The following is a 20,888-nucleotide window of genomic DNA, read 5'->3' as shown; positions in this document are numbered from 1 at the left end:
TCCTGGACGTGTCTCGTTTGATATGCTAAGACTCGGAACGGTGAGATGAGAACCCAGGGCCCTCTCATAAAAGAAGAACAAACACAGGAGCAGCAAGACACTGCTGGACAGACAAGAAACAGACTAGATCAGAAGCAGTTGGCACTGCCAGGCTATCAGACGCAGTTAGAACACTGCTAGGCTGAACAGAGTGGACTCAGACACAGAACAGGAACAGAAGAACAGGCAAGGCATGGACAAGGATAACAACATCAATATCATCACAGGACAGGTACGGAGTACAGACAAAGCAAGAACAGACCAGACAGCCCTCAGCCTACTTCATCCCCACCACCACCTCTGTGAAGAACGGGGCTCACTGGCTCTCCGCCTCTGGGTTTGCCTCTGGTCTGCTAGTGAACTTGGTTCTGTGGTAGTGCTACCACTACTGCTTAACCTGCTTTACTGTCATGTTCTTTTATTACATGTGTAATAAAGTACTCTGTTGGTCCCTGGTCTGTTTTTGCCCGTTTCCTGTTTGCTAGACGTCCTGGAGCTTTGCCTTGGGCCTCGGGCACGTGACACCACTAAAATGGGGTTTGATAAAGGGCTGAAACTCAACACTCCTAAAATCCATTTACGGCTATGAATGCCCAATTACAAGGTACATTTACAGGTCAATCTTTAGTCAGAACTTTTTTTAAAGCTCTTAGAAATCTCAAACCAGTTTTCATCCATCTTTGCCATCCTGGGATCTTTCAACTGTACTTAAATCCCTTGCCATGCATCCATTTGAGCCTATGGAAGATGCCTCTCTAAAAATGTTGACCTATAAAACAGTATTTCTAATAGCCATCACATCTGTGAAATCTGTTAGTGAGTTAAAGGCGCTATCCTGTAGAGAACCATACTGCAGAGATCTTGGAGATTGTCTGGTTCTGCGTACCATGCCTGGTTTCATTCCAAAAGTTGCCTCCACTTCCTTTTCATCAAGAGATCTCTTTGTCTATTTATGCCTCTGATTCCATTCCCAATGATCAAATAAACTGTCATTTCCCGAATGTCAGAAAGGCTTTTCTTATTTACATCCTAAAGACAGAAACAATTAAGAAGGCAGAAAAATTCTTCCTACAGTTCCAAGGACCTAATAAGGGCAAGAAGGCCAGTAAAGCATCCATTGCTAGTCGGTAAAAAGGTAACCATTGACTACTGCTATGACCTTTTGAATCTGCGGTCTCCATTGCAAGTTAAAGCGCACCCCACCCGGTCCACTTCCTCCTCCTTGGCTGAACTGGCTCAGGTGTCTGGGAGATGGATTTACATGGCAGCAATATGGGCCCCGTCTTCAAAGTTCATCAGACACTATTGTTTGGATGTTATAGCAGCAGAAGAGTGCTACAGTTGGTGACTTCAAGTACAGTACCCCCCTCCCCCCTTCCAAATAATATTGCTTTTCCCACAAGTCCCATTGTATGCTATGCTGCTGCAGGACTATCAGGAAATCCAAAGCTTACTCAATGAAATTTCCTTTTCCTGGAATTCGTAGACGGTACAGGCTTTCCCTCCCTTAATAAATGTATTGCTGCATACAAAATACAGGGACTCTTTTGTGTCTTTCTGATACCTCTATAGGTTGTCTCAATTGTTTCAGGGAGGTTGTATTGTATTGTTAATTTCTAAATGTTGATAATTAAATGGTTTATTTTTTATTTTTCTCATGAAAATTAATCAATAAAGATACTAAAAAATGATTTGACAATGTGATATACCATGATGGTCACAAAAAAACAAAAAACAACACTTGGATTTTTGGTTGCAGGTCATGTCTTGTCATGTCTAAAAATATCTGTACATTTATCTGTACATTTCCCTAATTCTAAACATGAATTTGTTTTCTTTCCTATGTGATTTGTCGCATATCTAACAAGATCTATCTGTAAAACATTCCCCACATTCTAAACATTAATACAGTTTCTCTTCTATGTCACTTATCGCATGTGTAACAAGATGTGACTTTTCTGTAAAACATTTCCCAGTTTTTAAACATGAATATGGCCTCTCTCCTCTATGAATTCGCTCATGTGTAACAAGATGTGAATTCCTTGCAAAACATTTCCCACATTCTGAACATGAATATGGTTTCTTTCCTGTGTGAAATATATCATGTACATCAAGATTTGATTTATCTGTAAAACATTTCCCACATTTTGGACATGAATATGGTTTCTCTCCTGTGTGAATTCTCTCATGTGTTACAAGATTTGATTTATCTGTAAAACATTTCCCACATTCTGGACATGAATATGGCTTCTCTCCTGTGTGAATTCTCTCATGTCTAACAAGATCTGATTTCTGTGTAAATTGTTTGCCGCATTCTGAGCACGAATATTCTCCTGTGTGAGTTCTCTTATGTTTAACAAGAGCTGATTTATATGCAAAACATTTTCCACATTCTGAACATGAATATGGTTTCTCTCCTGTGTGAATTCTCTTATGTTTAGCAAAATCTGACTTTTCTGTAAAACATTTTCCACATTCTGAACATGAATATGGTTTATCTCCTGTGTGAATTCTCTCATGTCTAACAAAATTTGATTTATCAGTAAAATATTTTCCACATTCTGAGCACGAATATGGTTTCTCTCCTGTGTGAGTTCTCTTATGTCCAACAAGAACTGATTTATATGCAAAACATTTTCCACATTCTGAACATGAATATGGTTTCTCTTCTGTGTGAATTCTTTCATGTATAACAAGAATTGATTTATCTGTAAAACATTTCCCACATTCTGAACAGGAGTATGGCTTCTCCCTTGTGTGAAATCCTCTGTCTGTAGAATGACTTGAGATTTTTGTGAACTCTTTAACACAGTGAAACCCTTTATCCCCTTTCTGACCTTTAGTTGTGGTAACAATCTGTGATTGGTCAGGAAAAGGTTCTTGATAATTAAGGGGATTATATAATAGATCTGTACTTTGAAGTCCTGGATGTACATTAAGGTTTTCTCCTGAAGAGCGCTGCATGATATCTTCATTATCATCTTCAGAATTCCTACTGGGATTTCCTGTTGATATAACATTTGTAATATTTTTTTAAACCATACAATACACAAAATACATTATAATAGTCCAATTAGGCTGGAAATGGATCTGGTAGGAAGGGGAAATATAAGGGGTCATTTATTAAGACCGGCATCTTAATAACCCCTTTAGTTGGTGGTGGATCTGCCGAAGTTATGTAGAGGCGCCAGCCTTTACATAACTTCAGCGTTTCCACCACCGGTCTAAATGTAAACCAGCTTCCTTGCTGTTTTACATTTAGACCATTTTCTAGGCCTAAAACAGGAATATAAAATAATGAATGTCCCGCCATGCACCCTTTTTTAGACCTGGTGTGAGCGGGGAAAATCGCAGACTATGGCACAAATAACTTTTATGCTGCAATCTGGATGTGGTTGTGACTGACCGCCATGTCCTGCAGGAACAGCCGGGATCAGAGAAGAATCTGATCAGAGATCGCCATTAGCTGGATAAGGGGAACACTTCATGATGTTATGGGGACATATCCAATCAAAGAGAAGCGCAGCAGCCGGTGATCAGATTCTCCTCCTGCCCTGAAGGCACCAAGGACGGAATCTGGAGTCACTTTCTCCATTTACGATTACATACCTGTAGTGACATCTCCAGGAATGTACTCCTCCACCTCACTCTTACATAGGGGATCACTCATCATCCTCTCTTCTTCATCCTCCACTTTAATATCAGTCAGATCTTCCCCCTGATTTATCATCTGTAACAATTCAGTACAATACAACAGACAGGTGGGAAATCTAACAGATCCACATAAGAGACTATTTCAATCTATGACCCCTCTATGACTGAAGGACCCCCCTATATAGATGTGTACAGGGCTCAGCTCCATCTACCTGAGGATTCTCTGGGACCTTTTCCTCTGGACAGTCCTGGGAATACAGAGGACGGGGACATCTCTCAGGTGGATTTCTCCTCCTGGATCCATCTGTGGAGACACAAGCACACAGTGACTGAATACATGACTTCCTGTAGATCTGTCTATAGATCAGACACTTCTCTCAGCTCCTTCACTTTTATGTTTAGTTATCAGGACCTGTGCCAAGGTTCCAGGTCATAGCAGGCAACATACCAAATAACCTCTAGTCTGTGAAAGTGAATTGGCCATGTTTGTAGAATGAGGACACGGGTATAAGGCCTCATGCACATGGCCATATTGCCTCGATTTAAGCTGGAGACACATAGCGCCGCCCGTCACTCTGCTCTGATCAGCATAGGGTGAGGTTGCAGCTGCGACGTTAGGGCAAGATTAGGCAGTGATTAACTCCTCCAAAGGACTTCATTCAGAGATCGATCTGCAGCTGTGGATGATTGAACTGCTGCTATTGAATTGCTCACTGTTTTTAGGCTGCCCAGAGCGATTTTCTGTCACTTTTTTCTGGGGTGATCGGCGGCCATTTTGTGTCTTGTGGTGCGCCAGCACAAGCTGCCACCAAGTACATTTAACCATCAATAGTAGTTTTTTTTTTTTTTTGCTATATCCTACAGCAGGGGCTTGGCTGTGTTTGCTATTTTATTGAGGGGTGAAATACAATTGCCAAAATAGCAGTACCCTAAATCTGGTGTTTCAGCTGTGGCTAGCCAATTGTAATACTGTCTGCTGTCTGGCAAAGGATATATTTTTTTCTGGGTTGAAATTCAATTCCCAAATTAGCAATTCCCTAAATCAGTGGTTTCTGCTGTATCAGGCCAAGTTTAAATCTATCCATAAAAGGGTATATTAGATTGAAGGTGCTGATAGGGTCATTCTCAATAACTTCACACACACGCTACTGTGCATTTCCAAGTCTAATTCTGTCCGTAAACGTATACCTGTCATCCGGTGCCTAAATAATAGGCCTACAATTTATATTCAGCTAAATCTGTGGTTACTGCTGTGCCTGTATTAGAGTAATACGGTACCTAAATAGATAGCCAGATAGTGTTAGGTGCCTGTAAAAAAAAAAGGCCTGAATTTGATTTCTACACATTGGGCCAAATAATTTTATTGTGGTGAACGGTAACAATGAGGAAAACATCTAGTAAGGGACGCGGATGTGGACATGGTCGTGGTGGTGTTTGTGGACCCTCTGGTGCTGGGAGAGGACGTGGCCGTTCTGCCACAGCCACACGTCCTAGTGTACCAACTACCTTAGGTCCCAGTACCCGCCAGAATTTACAGCGATATTTGGTGGGGCCCAATGCCGTTCTAAGGATGGTAAGGCCTGAGCAGGTACAGGCATTAGTCAATTGGGTGGCCGACAGTGGATCCAGCACATTCACATTATCTCCCACCCAGTCTTCTGCAGAAAGCGCACAGATGGCGCCTGAAAACCAAGCCCATCAGTCTGTCACATCACCCCCATGCATATCAGGCAAACTGTCTCAGCCTCAACTTATGCAGCAGTCTCTTATGCTGTTTGAAGACTCCGCTGGCAGGGTTTCCCAAGGGCATCCACCTAGCCCTTCCCCAGCGGTGAAAGACATAGAATGCACTGACGCACAACCACTTATGTTTCCTGATGATGAGGACATGGGAATACCACCTCAGCACATCTCTGATGATGAAACACAGGTGCCAACTGCTGCGTCTTTATGCAGTGTGCAGACCGAACAGGAGGTCAGGGAGGAAGACTGGGTGGAAGAAGATGCAGGGGACGATGAGGTCCTAGACCCCACATGGAATGAAGGTCGTGCCACTGACTTTCACAGTTCGGAGGAAGAGGCAGTGGTGAGACCGAGCCAACAGCGTAGCAAAAGAGGGAGCAGTGGGCAAAAGCAGAACACCCGCCGCCAAGCCTGCTACTGGCCACCGCCATCTCGGAACGAGCACCCCAAAGGCAGCTTCAAGGAGTTCCCTGGCGTGGCAGTTCTTCAAACAATGTGCTGACAACAAGACCCGAGTGGTTTGCACGCTGTGCCATCAGAGCCTGAAGCGAGGCATTAACGTTCTGAACCTTAGCACAACCTGCATGACCAGGCACCTGCATGCAAAGCATGAACTGCAGTGCAGTAAACACCTTAAAAACAAGGAACTCACTCAGGCTCCCCCTGCTACCTCTTCTGCTGCTGCCGCCTCGGCCTCTTCTGCTGCTGCCGCCTCGGCCTCTTCCTCTGGAGGAACGTTGGCACCTGCCGCCCAGCAAACAGGGGATGTACCACCAACACCTCCGTCACCAAGCATCTCAACCATGTCACACGGCAGCGTTCAGCTCTCCATCTCACAAACATTTGAGAGAAAGCGTAAATTCCCACCTAGCCACCCTCGATCCCTGGCCCTGAATGCCAGCATTTCTAAACTACTGGCCTATGAAATGCTGTCATTAAGGCTGGTGGACACAGACAGCTTCAAACAGCTCATGTCGCTTGCTGTCCCACAGTATGTTGTTCCCAGCCGGCACTACTTCTCCAAGAGAGCCGTGCCTTCCCTGCACAACCAAATATCCGATAAAATCAAGTGTGCACTGCGCAACACCATATGTTGCAAGGTCCACCTAACCACAGATACGTGGACCAGTAAGCACGGCCAGGGACGCTATATCTCCCAAACTGCACACTGGGTAAATGTAGTGGCGGCTGGGCCCCAGGCGGAGAGCAGTTTGGTGCACGTCCATCCGCCGCCAAGGATCGCAGGGCAACATTCTTTGCCTCCTGTAGCCTCCTCCTCCTCCTACTCGGCTTCCTCCTCCTCTTCTTCCACTTGCTCATCCAGTCAGCCACACACCTTCACCACCAACTTCAGCACAGCCCGGGGTAAACGTCAGCAGGCCATTCTGAAACTCATATGTTTGGGGGACAGGCCCCACACCGCACAGGAGTTGTGGCGGGGTATAGAACAACAGACCGACGAGTGGTTGCTGCCGGTGAGCCTCAAGCCCGGCCTGGTGGTGTGCGATAATGGGCGAAATCTCGTTGCAGCTCTGGGACTAGCCGGTTTGACGCACATCGCTTGCCTGGCGCATGTGCTGTATTTGGTGGTGCAGAAGTTCATTCACAACTACCCCGACATGTCAGAGCTGCTGCATAAAGTGCGGGCCGTCTGTTCGCGCTTCCGGCGTTCACATCCTGCCGCTGCTCGCCTGTCTGCGCTACAGCGTAACTTCGGCCTTCCCGCTCACCACCTCATATGCAATGTGCCCACCAGTTGGAACTCCACCTTGCACATGCTGGACAGACTGTGCGAGCAGCAGCAGGCCATAGTGGAGTTTCAGCTGCAGCACGCACGGGTCAGTCGCACTACGGAACAGCACCACTTCACCACCAATGACTGGGCCTCCATGCGAGACCTGTGTGCCCTGTTGCGCTGTTTCGAGTACTCCACCAACATGGCCAGTGGCGATGACGCCGTTATCAGCGTTACAATACCACTTCTATATCTCCTTGAGAAAACACTTTGGGCGATGATGGAAGAGGAGGTGGCCCAGGAGGAGGAGGAGGAGGAGGAGGAGGAGGAGGAGGAGGGGTCATTTTTAGCACTTTCAGGCCAGTCTCTTCGAAGTGACTCAGAGGGAGGTTTTTTGCAACAGCAGAGGCCAGGTACAAATGTGGCCAGCCAGGGCCCACTACTGGAGGACGAGGATCAGGAGGAGGTGGAGGAGGATGAGGATGAAGCATGGTCACAGCGGGGTGGCACCCAACGCAGCTCGGGCCCATCACTGGTGCGTGGCTGGGGGGAAAGGCAGGACGATGACGATACGCCTCCCACAGAGGACAGCTTGTCCTTACCCCTGGGCAGCCTGGCACACATGAGCGACTACATGCTGCAGTGCCTGCGCAACGACAGCAGAGTTGCCCACATTTTAACGTGTGCGGACTACTGGGTTGCCACCCTGCTGGATCCCCGGTACAAAGACAATGTGCCCACCTTACTTCATGCACTGGAGCGTGATAGGAAGATGCGCGAGTACAAGCGCACGTTGGTAGACGCTCTACTGAGAGCATTCCCAAATGTCACAGGGGAACAAGTGGAAGCCCAAGGCCAAGGCAGAGGAGGAGCAAGAGGTCGCCAAGGCAGCTGTGTCACGGCCAGCTCCTCTGAGGGCAGGGTTAGCATGGCAGAGATGTGGAAAGGTTTCGTCAACACGCCACAGCTAACTGCACCACCACCTGATACGCAACGTGTTAGCAGGAGGCAACATTTCACTAACATGGTGGAACAGTACGTGTGCACACCCCTCCACGTACTGACTGATGGTTCGGCCCCATTCAACTTCTGGGTCTCCAAATTGTCCACATGGCCAGAGCTAGCCTTTTATGCCTTGGAGGTGCTGGCCTGCCCGGCGGCCAGCGTTTGTCTGAACGTGTATTCAGCACGGCAGGGGGCGTCATTACAGACAAACGCAGCCGCCTGTCTACAGCCAATGTGGACAAGCTGACGTTCATAAAAATGAACCAGGCATGGATCCCACAGGACCTGTCCGTCCCTTGTCCAGATTAGACATTAACTACCTCCCCATAACCATATATTATTGGACTCCAGGGCACTTCCTCATTCAATCCTATTTTTATTTTACCATTATATTGCGAGGCTACCCAAAGTTGAATGAACCTCTCCTCTGTCTGGGTGCCGGGGCCTAAATATATGCCAATGGACTGTTCCAATGTTGGGTGACATGAAGCCTGATTCTCTGCTATGGGACCTCTCTCCAATTGATATTGGTTAATTTTTATTTATTTTATTTTTATTTTTATTCATTTCCCTATCCACATATGTTTGCAGGGGATTTACCTACACTTTGATGCCTTTTGCAGCCCTCTAGCCCTTTCCTGGGCTGTTTTACAGCCTTTTTAGTGCCGAAAAGCTCGGGTCCCCATTGACTTCAATGGGGTTCGGGTTCAGGGCGAAGTTCGGGTCGGGTTCGGATCCCGAACCCGAACATTTCCAGGAAGTTCGGCCAAAACTTCTCGAACCCGAACATCCAGGTGTTCGCTCAACTCTACACAGGAGCATCAGGGAGCTTACCATGGCAGCCAGGGCTTTAGCAGCATCCTGGTTGCCATGGTAACCGATCGGAGCCCCAGGATTACACTGCTGGGGCTTCAATCAGAAGCTGCCACTGCACCACCAATGAAAAGGATGGGAGGGGCCCTGTGGCCACTGCCACCAATGATTTTAATACTGGGGGGTGGAAGGGAGAGCAATGCGCCACCAATAATTATTTACGTTAAATACAGGAGGCGGGAGTCGGCGTCCCTGCCTCTGACAGGGAGCTGCAATCAGCGGTAGTTAACCCTTCAGGTGCGGCACCTGAGTGTTTAACTGCCGCTGATCGCACCTCCCCGTCATAGAGGCTGGGAGCCGGCTATGTGATGGTGACACTGAAATTTATTTAGGGTTTTTAGAGTACAAGGGAAAGAATACAAATGTATGACACAATTCTAATATATTGAGAATTTTGGAAACCGTGTATCAATTTCTTTTCACTTCATACATACTTGCAACTGGTGCTCCTCCATTACATGTCACTGCACACACGTGTATACACTGCACATGACGGCTCTTACCTTGTGATATAAGAGGCTGGTGCTCCTCCATTACATGTCACTGCACACACGTGTACACACTGCACATGACGGCTCTTACCCTGTGATATAAGAGGCTGGAGCTCCTCCATTACATGTCACTGCACACACGTGTATACACTGCACATGACGGGTCTTACCCTGTGATATAAGAGGCTGGTGCTCCTCCATTACATGTCACTGCACACACGTGTATACACTGCACATGACGGCTCTTACCCTGCGATATAAGAGGCTGGTGCTCCTCCATTACATGTCACGGCACACCACGTGTATACACTGCACATGACGGCTCTTACCCTGTGATATAAGAGGCTGGTGCTCCTCCATTACATGTCACTGCACACACGTGTACACACTGCACATGACGGCTCTTACCTTGTGATATAAGGGGCTGGTGCTCCTCCATTACATGTCACTGCACACACGTGTATACACTGCACATGACGGCTCTTACCCTGTGATATAAGAGGCTGGTGCTCCTCCATTACATGTCACTGCACACACGTGTATACACTGCACATGACGGGTCTTACCCTGTGATATAAGAGGCTGGTGTCCTCCATTACATGTCACTGCACACACGTGTACACACTGCACATGACGGCTCTTACCCTGTGATATAAGAGGCTGGTGCTCCTCCATTACATGTCACTGCACACACATGTATACACTGCACATGACGGCTCTTACCCTGTGATATAAGAGGCTGGTGCTCCTCCATTACATGTCACTCTACACACGTGTATACACTTCACATGACGGGTCTTACCCTGTGATATAAGCGGCTGGTGCTCCTCCATTACATGTCACTGCACACACGTGTATACACTGCACATGGCGGCTCTTACTTGTGATATAAGAGGCTGGTACTCCTCCATTACATGTCACTGCACACACGTGTACACACTGCACATGACGGGTCTTACCCTGTGATATAAGAGGCTGGTGCTCCTCCATTACATGTCACTGCACCTACCGCACATGACGGCTCTTACCTTGTGATATAAGAGGCTGGTACTCCTCCATTACATGTCACTGCACACACGTGTACACACTGCACATGACGGGTCTTACCCTGTGATATAAGAGGCTGGTGCTCCTCCATTACATGTCACTGCACACACGTGTATACACTGCACATGACGGCTCTTACCTTGTGATATAAGAGGCTGGTGCTCCTCCATTACATGTCACTGCACACACGTGTACACACTGCACATGACGGGTCTTACCCTGTGATATAAGAGGCTGGTGCTCCTCCATTACATGTCACTGCACACACGTGTATACACGGCACATGACGGCTCTTACCCTGTGATATAAGAGGCTGGTGCTCCTCCATTACATGTCACTGCACACACGTGTACACACTGCACATGACGGCTCTTACCCTGTGATATAAGAGGCTGGTGCTCCTCCATTACATGTCACTGCACACACGTGTACACACTGCACATGACGGCTCTTACCTTGTGATATAAGAGGCTGGTGCTCCTCCATCATGGCCTCCTTGTACAGATCCTTGTGTCCTTCTATATACTCCCACTCCTCCATGGAGAAATAGACAGTGACGTCCTGACACCTTATAGGAACCTGACAACACAATGACAACCGTCATCACCCAGACCCCTCCAGTGCTGTTACTGGAGAATTTCCCAGCATTCCCACCTCTCCAGTCAGCAGCTCCATCATCTTGTGGGTGAGTTCTAGGATCTTCTGCTCATGTATCAGGGGGTGAGGGGGAGGCTCTGTGATGGGGTGAGGGGTCCTGCTCCGCCCTCCTGACTCCTGGAGATGGATGATGGGAGTCACACAGTCCCCCGATGTCTTCTTCACTATTGTGTACTCCTGTGGATGGAGAGAGACACTTAGGGAATAAACCCTTCAGGGGCCATGTGCTCTCCTCCTGGTACAACGTGCCTACTTACCTTTTCATGGCTCCTACAACATGACTATTAGTCACTGGTCACATGACACATCACTCACCATACTGGGGGCTGATCTTCAGGTTCTCCATCACTTGGAAGGTATGGAGGCCGTTCTCCAGGACCCTGGACTCTTCCTATCACTTCCTATGATGGATTCTCCTTCCCGATGTCTGACTTGTTACAGAATACAATAAAGAGGAGAGAAATCTAGAAAAGTTTACCTCTCCGCTCAGCAGGGAGATGATCTCCAAGGTGAGGTCTAATATTCTTCTGCTGATCTCCTTCCTGTCCATCCTTGGTGGTCGTTCAGGAGTAGAGGAGAGAACTGGAGGAGCTGGAGGCTTCTAGTACTTGCAGGCGCCTTATGAGAAGAGGAGAGGAAATCATCCAGGGGACAAGACGAGATGTCACCTCCAGAACCGCACTTCCTGAGCCTGGAGGGGCCCCCGCTCACAGAGCCCCCACCACATGGATTCCAGGGGCCCCTCACCAGGACAGTCAGGGGCCAGCGAATGATGACAACCCCCACTATCCGCACTACTCCTCCCCCATCATACTAAGCTGAGGAGCGGAGAAGGATTCCTTGTGTGTAATGGAGGAGAATCTCCAGAGGTGACATGTCTGAGCTCTCCACCACACTGTCTCCTCACAGCTCATCTTACCTGCAGGCTGGAGGAATGGCTGATACCAGAGAGAACAAGAGCCCTGACTGCCGACCAGGACCTGCCCAGTATCTGCTGCACTGCCAGAGCTGAAGGACCTGGGGTGACGTCACTGTCATGTGATCAGTGGAGGGGGCGGGGCTCAGCAGTGGGGAGAAGCGGTGGCGAAGGACCTTTGATGATGTCACCATCATGTGATCAGTGTAGGGGGCGGGCTCAGCTGTAGAGCGGAGATAAGGTGGAGGAAGAGCTGTAACTGTGGTCATGTGACATGAGAGGGATGATCCTTGCATGGAGAAGAAGTTTATGATAGTTTTCTTATAGAACTGGAAAAATGCTGGGAGTTGTAGTTCTCACCACTGAAATATTGTCTGGGCATGATGGTGGTTGTAGTTCTCTGATATATAACATTCTGGACATGCTGGGGGTTGTAGTTCTCTGATATATAACAGTCTGGACATGCTGGGGGTTGTAGTTCTCTGTACATAGTTATGGTCACCTCTCATATGGTAGACATAAAATACTGAAATGTAGTTGTTCTCGGGAATGCAGGTCTGAAGAGGAAGCCCCTGTTCCATCACAGCAGACACTGGAAGACCCCCGAGAGCTTCCTACAGGCAGTATACACGGCCCGGGGTTCACACCAGCCGCAGACACCGCACACGTCTCTGGGCAGCAGATTGTGCAGTGTGAACAGTGACGATGATTCTGTATAAGGAGGAGTGAGAGCGGCAGCCATTGCTTATCCCTGTACTGTGGAGGGGATCGATGCCTGTAAATGGAGCAGGCGATTATCAGGGGAGGACGCTGCCCTGACGTCCTAACCAGCGGCACTATAAGGGGGTATTCCTGCCCCGTCTACTAGGAGGACAGATGGAAGTTTGTATTAATACTGGTTTCTGGACCCCGGAAGCTGCTGCTATTGTCCATCTGTTTGCAGTAATTCTCCTCCCCTCTGGGCAGCCTGACTTAGTGTCTCTCGGGACATATGTTGGGATGGAAGCTCCCTACATTTTCTGCGTTCCTCAGATACATATTAGAAATGAGCAAATTTTTTTTAAAATTCTATTCGGACGGTTTGCCAAACTTTTTAAAAAGATTTGGTTTGATCCAAATTTATTTGCAGCGAATCGCGTTACAAAACGGCTATTTCCTGGCTGCAGAGAGCCTGTATAGTGGTGTAGAACACTGTGCCTCGCAGTAACACGCATAGGGAGTCTGCTGTGGTAGTGAAATAATACTGTGAGTCCGGATGACATGCAGATGACAGGCGTCGCTCTTAGAATAACTGCACACCTCACTTATTTGGGCAGTCACGGGGCCAAAACTGACCAAATTACTCAAGTGTGAACTCAGCCTTACAGGTCGATGTTACCGTCGAGAAGAAGCGCACTCCTTTTACACCCTCATCAGCCGATTCCACATAGATGTCTACTAGTGTTGAGCGAGCATGGTTGGCCGAACACCTGTTCGACTCGAGTATCGCGATGCAGGAGCATTGGGCCCAGAAGATGATGGGAAGGACAGACAGCTCCCTTCGGCTGAGGTGGTAGAGCCTTGACTGTGTGAAATCGGGTGTGTCGTGCCACTGAGTGATGCAGCAGTTGCTGCAGCAGGCTGGACCACCACATCGGAGCCATGGTTCTCCCAGGCCACTTTATGGTGATGCTGCATATGTTGACACAGGGCCGTGATGCTAACATTGGCACCCTGGCCAACCTTCACCTTCTGCCCACATATTCTACATATGGCCATGTTAACCTCCTCCGGCAGCTTTACAAAGAACTGCCACACTGCTCAGTAGATGATTTTACCCCCTACACTACGCACAGACTGACTGCTACTGCCACTTCCTCCATGAACCTGTGCACCACTACTTCCTAGGCAGGTAGGCTCCTGCGAAGCGGGTGGTCTACCCCGGGCGCGTTTGGCTCACGACCTCCCGCTGCTGCCACCCTGCTGACTCCCGACAATGCTACCACCTTGCTGGCTCCACTGCTGCCTCATGGGCAAGCTGCCACCCTCTTCTCCTGATGATGATGAAGACCCTTCTTCACCCTGCTCCCAAGTGCGATCAGCTTCATCATCGAGTACTGTCTGCACGTCACTGATGTCCTCCTTAACGGTCTCTGGGTCAGGAGCCTGACCTCTCACAAAACCAGCTCCCACGCCATTCTCCTCATCATTACTTGCCCACCTAGCGGAGTAAGCGGCGGAAGTCTCCTCTACATCTTGTCTGGCCAGTAGCTGCTGACTGTCCTCTAGTAGCTTGTCCTCGCTGTATAGTGGAGCTGAGCCCACAGCATATAATACTTCTCTGGCTGATGAAACAGAAAAGGACAGAGGCTGGTTGAGGACAGGTGAGGGTACAGGGCCTGCTCCCGGGCCATACCAACTAATAGAGATGTCCCGAACTATTCGCCGGCGAACATCGCTTGTTCGCGTTCCCCGCGGCGGGCGAACATATGTAATGTTTGGTCCGCCCCCTATTCGTCATCATTGAGCAAACTTTGACCCTGTACCCCACAGTCAGCAGACACATTCCAGCCAATCAGCAGCAGATCCTCCCTCCCAGACCCTCCCACCTCCTATAAAAAAGCAAGGACGGCAGCCCTCTTAGATTCATTCTGAAGCTGCATGTGTTAGTGAGAGGCGAGGGAGAGTGCTGCTGCTGCTGCTGAATTAATAGGGAAAGCGTTAGCTAGGCCAGTGTTCTGTGTCCACTCAAGTCCTCAAAAACTCATCTGCTGTAAGGACAGCGTCCTGACAGCACCCCAAAAAATACATCAGTCTGCTTTTATTTTATTTTTTATATATAATATATATATATACAGTACAGACCAAAAGTTTGGACACACCTTCTTTTTTTCATGACTATGAAAATTGTAGATTCACACTGAAGGCATCAAAACTATGAATTACCACATGTGGAATTATATACATAACAAAAAAGTGTGAAACAACTCAAAATATGTCATATTCTAGGTTCTTCAAAGTAGCCACCTTTTGCTTTGATTACTGCTTTGCACACTCTTGGCATTCTCTAGATGAGCTTCAAGAGGTAGTCACCTGAAATGGTCTTCCAACAGTCTTGAAGGAGTTCCCAGAGATGCTTAGCACTTGTTGGCCCTTTTGCCTTCACCTCTGCGGTCCAGCTCACCCCAAACCATCTTGATTGGGTTCAGGTCCGGTGACTGTGGAGGCCAGGTCATCTGGCGCAGCACCCCATCACTCTCCTTCATGGTCAAATAGCCCTTACACAGCCTGGAGGTGTGGTTTGGGGTCATTGTCCTGTTGGAAAAAAATGATGGTCCAACTAAACACAACCGGGATGGAATAGCATGCCGCTGCAAGATGCTGTGGTAGCCATGCTGGTTCAGTATGCCTTCAATTTTGAATAAATCCCCAACAGTGTCAACCAACAAAGCACCCCCACACCATCACACCTCCTCCTCCATGCTTCACGCTGGGAACCAGGCATGTAGAGTCCATCCGTTCACCTTTTCTGCGTCGCACAAAGACACGGTGGTTGGAACCAAAGATCTCAAATTTGGACTCATCAGACCAAAGCACAGATTTCCACTGGTCTAATGTCCATTCCTTGTGTTCTTCAGCCCAAACAAGTCTCTTCTGCTTGTTGCCTGTCCTTAGCAGTGGTTTCCTAGCAGATATTCTACCATGAAGGCCCTGATTCACACAGGTCTCCTCTTAACAGTTTTTCTAGAGATGTGTCTGCTGCTAGAACTCTGTGTGGCATTGACCTGGTCTCTAATCTGAGCTGCTGTTAACGTGCGATTTCTGAGGCTGGTGACTCGGATGAACTTACCCTCCGCAGCAGAGGTGACTCTTGGTCTTCCTTTCCTGGGGCGGTCCGCATGTGAGCCAGTTTCTTTGTAGCGCTTGATGGTTTTTGTGACTGCACTTGGGGACACTTTCAAAGTTTTCCCAATTTTTCGGACTGACTGACCTTAATTTCTTAAAGTAATGATTGCCACTCGTTTTTCTCATAAACAGTACCTTGCAGATAAAAAAAGTCATTACATTTTTCCTCTGTAATATAATTGCAGTTGCCTGCCAGTGAGTGTCAGGCCCACTGACTGTACTGTGCCCACTACTCATATAGGGTGGCACAGTACCTTGCAGATAAAAAGTCATACAATTTTTCCTCTGCAATATAATTGCAGTTGCCTGCCAGTGAGTGTCAGGCCCACTGACTGTACTGTGCCCACTACTCATATAGGGTGGCACAGTACTTGCAGATAAAAAGTCATACAATTTTTCCTCTGCAATATAATTGCAGTTGCCTGCCAGTGTGTGTCAGGCCCACTGACTGTACTGTGCCCACTGTCAACCACTCATATAGGGTGGCACAGTACCTTGCAGATAAAAAAATAATTTTATTTTTCCTCTGTAATATAATTGCAGTTGCCTGCTAGTGTCAGGCCCACTGACTGTACTTTGCCCACTGCCCACCACTCATATAGTAACAAAAAATAAAAGTGGAATCGCACTCACCAGGACTTGAGGTCTTCCGGTATGCAACAGCCTACCTGGAGTCCAAGATTCATCAGGGCTCCTTAGTGCAGAATCCAATTGAGATTGAAGGCCTTCTTTCTCGACAAGGAGGAAAGGAAGGCATTGTCAGTTTCTGACGGAGCTGTGGAGGCTGACTTTGTATTAAGGTCACTTGATTTGAGGAATAAAAGTGTTTTTTCTCCACCACGTAATAATCACGTTGTGGAGGCTTACATCGCGATTGTCTCCAAACAGATTGAGACATTGAGAGAGCATAAAGGGAGGGGGACTACATCGAACCTGACGAGGGGGGAGAAAGAGGCACTTAGACAACTAACAGGTGATAAATCCCTGACGATAAAATCTGCTGATAAAGGAGGGGCGGTGGTGGTGATGGACACAGCTAGCTATGAAGGGAGGTACATAGACAGTTGGGTGACCGGGAGGTGTACATTGAGCTTCAGAATGACCCTAAATGGGACATCAAGCGCGATCTGGAAAGGATTATAGGTGAAGGCCCTAGTGAGGGCATCATCGATAAGGACGTCAGTGATTTTCTTCTGATTGCACACCCGGTCAGCGCCCCTGTTCTATGTACTTTCCCAAAATACATAAAGCTTGGTCGATCCTCCTGGTCGGCCGATAGTGTCGGGCAGAGAATCGATCTTTAGCAACATAGCTATTTTTCTAGATAAGGTGCTGCGGATCCATGCCACCAACGCCCCTTCCTACATCAGGGATACGAGTCATTTTTTGTTGAAGCTTAGAGAGTTGAATCTACCTGATGACCCCATTCTTGTCAGTTTCGATGTAGTCTCCCTATACACCTCCATAGAACACACATACGGTTTGAATGTCGTCGATGTGGCCCTGTGCCAGCACCGGGCTCTCCCTGGGCGGCCGTGGGTTTGTCCTCCATCTTCTAGAGGTGGTCCTGAGGCGGAACTACTTCCGATTCGGGAGCACCTATTTCAACAACTGCGTGGCGTGGCCATGGGTTCGAACGTGGCACCCACGTACGCCAATATGTTTATGGCGGAGGTGGAGGACAGACTCATTTACCGAGCAGCCTTGTTTGGGAAGCCCGGTGCTGGTGGCGCTACATCGACGACATTTTTGTAGTGTGGGGAGGTTCTCAAGATGAATTACAATGCGTTTTGAGTCCCTTAACGAGATGGTGCCCGGGCTCGGGTTCACTATGACAATGTCGACAGCAGCTCTTCAATTCCTGGATGTGATGGTACATGTTAGGGATGGGGTATTGAGACTGACATTTTTTATAAACCCACAGACAGGAATAATTTGTTGAGTTCAGGAGCAATCATCCCCGACGGATGATGGAGTCGTTACCCTGGAGTCAGATGCTGAGGGTGAGACGGGTGGTATCAGGGGATGAGCAATTTGGGATAAGAGTGGAAGAGATGGGAGGAAGTTTCTTGAGAGGGGCTATCCACGCCGATTGGTGGAGAAGATCTCACAGAAAGTGGGAGAGGTTGACCGGGAGTCCACGTTCCAGGGAAGGAAGAAGGAGAGGGACTCTAAACGGATTCCGTTGTCTCGACATATGGATCTAATAGTAGCGAGATAGCGCAAATTATACTTAAAGAATGGCACATCCTACATAAAGGGCTGCCCATGGTGGAGGAATTCATGGGCTTCCCCATGATGGCATATAAAAGAGGGGACCAACCTACGTGACAGACTGGTGAAGACCGAGGTTGGGGAGCCGCGTGGGGATGGGCAAAGGTATCTGGCACCAAGGAAGCTGGGCTGTTTTCCCTGCCTTGGTTGCTGTAACTGTGGCAACATGCTGAAGGGTGATACCTTTGCCCATCCCTACAGCGGCAAGCCCTATAGGATCAAAAACTTTTTTACATGCAGGTCCCGGGACGTGATATACATGATCACGTGCCCGTGTGGCCTTATTTACATCGGGGAGACAACAATGGAGGCCAGAGAACGTATCAATTCCCATAAGAGCAACATCCGTAGGGCCCAAATTGATAAGCCGGTGGCGAAACACTTCCTGGAGCGTGGACACTCGGTCAACCAGCTCCGCTTTAGGATCATAGATTCGGTTGGCCCTTTGAGACGAGGGGGGGATAAAGATAGAATCTTGCGCAAGAAAGAACTTAGGTGGATCTTCGAAATGCGAGCCCTCCAACCCTTTGGTATGAACATAGAGTTTGCAGTAACAAACGTGTAATGAGCCAGTGTGACTTTGAAACTTGTTCTCTGTGTATTGTTTTTAACAATATTTTGTTTTTTATTAATGTACACTCCATTCCTTTTCAGCCCATATTTAACATGGCACAACAGAGACTCTAGGGCTTTGTCCAATCTATAGCCTTGGGGTGGGTGTGGATATTCCCTCCACGTATTGCAGCGGAGATCGGGACTGGACCGTGGCTAGAGTACTGACATGACGGGGTGGAGCGGATGTTGGAGAGGCGGGACTGTGATGTCATCAGGGCCGAGATTCGGCTGATGACATGGTGCCGCTATCTGCCTCCACATGTACGTCCCCCGTTCATGCCAGAATATTTGAAGGCATGGCCGGCGACTTGCTTACAAGTCGCATAATTCGATCTAGGGCCCGATCGGTAACACGGTGGATGGTGGAGTATCCGCGCATATCCGGTGGCAAAGGGCGGACCCGGCCCAGCAGCGTCCCTAGCAACGGAGCGCGTGACGTGAAAGAGGGGATGACGCGAGACGGCTAGGCGGAGCCACTCGCGATCAACTGACCCTACGTCATGCAGGAAGTGACGTGACCCCTACTTTCCTGACATGCGCGCCGCGAATCTAGGAACGCTGTGGCGCATGTTTGCTGGTCGGGTATGTGGCTGAATGGATCTTAAATGTATGATTGTTAATATTAGACACATGTAGCATGAGCACTTGAGGACGCATATGCGATGACCTCAACACTGTATTGACAATGTGATTGGCCACTCCGATGTGAGGGGGAGTGTCTTAATATATTTAAAGAGATATTTGTTAATTGCACATTGTGTTTGATAAAGGCTGTGCTGCAGCCGAAACGTCACAAACTTGCACGTCTGTTCACTTGGCGGTTCCCGCATTAAAGGGATTTTTACCGGTCATGCTGCCTCCTTCTTCTCGTTTTTGGATTCTTCACTAAGGAGCCCTGATGAATCTTGGACTCCAGGTAGGCTGTTGCATACCGGAAGACCTCAAGTCCTGGTGAGTGCGATTCCACTTTTATTTTTTGTTACTGAAAACCAACCCCATCAGTCTGTCCATCACCCCCATGCATATCAGGGAAACTGTCTCAGCCTCAAGTTATGCAGCAGTCTCTTATGCTGTTTGAAGACTCCGCTGGCAGGGTTTCCCAAGGGCATCCACCTAGCCCTTCCCCAGCGGTGAAAAGACATAGAATGCACTGACGCACAACCACTTATGTTTCCTGATGATGAGGACATGGGAATACCACCTCAGTATGTCTCTGATGATGACGAAACACAGGTGCCAACTGCTGCGTCTTTCTGCAGTGTGCAGACTGAACAGGAGGTCAGGGATCAAGACTGGGTGGAAGACGATGCAGGGGACGATGAGGTCCTAGACCCCACATGGAATGAAGGTCGTGCCACTGACTTTCACAGTTCGGAGGAAGAGGCAGTGGTGAGACCGAGCCAACAGCGTAGCAAAAGAGGGAGCAGTGGGCAAAAGCAGAACACCCGCCGCCAAGAGACTCCGCCTGCTACTGACCGCCGCCATCTGGGACCGAGCACCCCAAAGGCAGCTTCAAGGAGTTCCCTGGCATGGCACTTCTTCAAACAATGTGCTGACGACAAGACCCGAGTGGTTTGCACGCTGTGCCATCAGAGCCTGAAGCGAGGCATTAACGTTCTGAACCTGAGCACAACCTGCATGACCAGGCACCTGCATGCAAAGCATGAACTGCAGTGGAGTAAACACCTTTAAACCAAGGAAGTCACTCAGGCTCCCCCTGCTACCTCTTCTGCTGCTGCCGCCTCGGCCTATTCTGCTGCTGCCGCCTCGGCCTCTTCCTCCGCCTCTGGAGGAACGTTGGCACCTGCCGCCCAGCAAACAGGGGATGTACCACCAACACCACCACCACCACCTCCGTCACCAAGCGTCTCAACCATGTCACACGCCAGCGTTCAGCTCTCCATCTCACAAACATTTGATAGAAAGCGTAAATTCCCACCTAGCCACCCTCGAT

General features: G+C 48.6%; 1 protein-coding gene across 1 annotated transcript; it reads right to left on the bottom strand.

Annotated features, from left to right (window-relative positions):
* Positions 1-1,688: 1,688 nt before the first annotated feature.
* LOC122937961 (oocyte zinc finger protein XlCOF6.1-like) lies at positions 1,689-3,962 on the bottom strand. Its single transcript, XM_044293187.1, has 3 exons — positions 3,906-3,962; positions 3,649-3,769; positions 1,689-3,044 (listed from the first exon to the last, which is right to left on the bottom strand). Exons 2-3 carry the CDS (start codon positions 3,767-3,769, stop codon positions 1,942-1,944), a joined length of 1,224 nt encoding a protein of 407 aa, XP_044149122.1. The 5' UTR covers positions 3,906-3,962; the 3' UTR covers positions 1,689-1,941.
* Positions 3,963-20,888: the final 16,926 nt, after the last annotated feature.

This window comes from Bufo gargarizans, chromosome 1 (assembly GCF_014858855.1).
Source record: "Bufo gargarizans isolate SCDJY-AF-19 chromosome 1, ASM1485885v1, whole genome shotgun sequence".
Lineage (NCBI taxonomy): Eukaryota > Metazoa > Chordata > Amphibia > Anura > Bufonidae > Bufo > Bufo gargarizans.
The sequence above is the reverse complement of the archived record's forward strand: the minus strand, read 5'-3'. Positions and strand labels throughout refer to the sequence as shown.

Coding starts and splice junctions, on each gene's coding strand:
- LOC122937961 (XM_044293187.1), bottom strand. CDS start 3,769: ATGATAAATCAGGGGGAAGATCTGACTGATATTAAAGTGGAGGATGAA. Junction 3,045..3,648: donor TCCTGGAGATGTCACTACAG/GTATGTAATCGT, acceptor TTATATCAACAG/GAAATCCCAGTAGGAATTCT.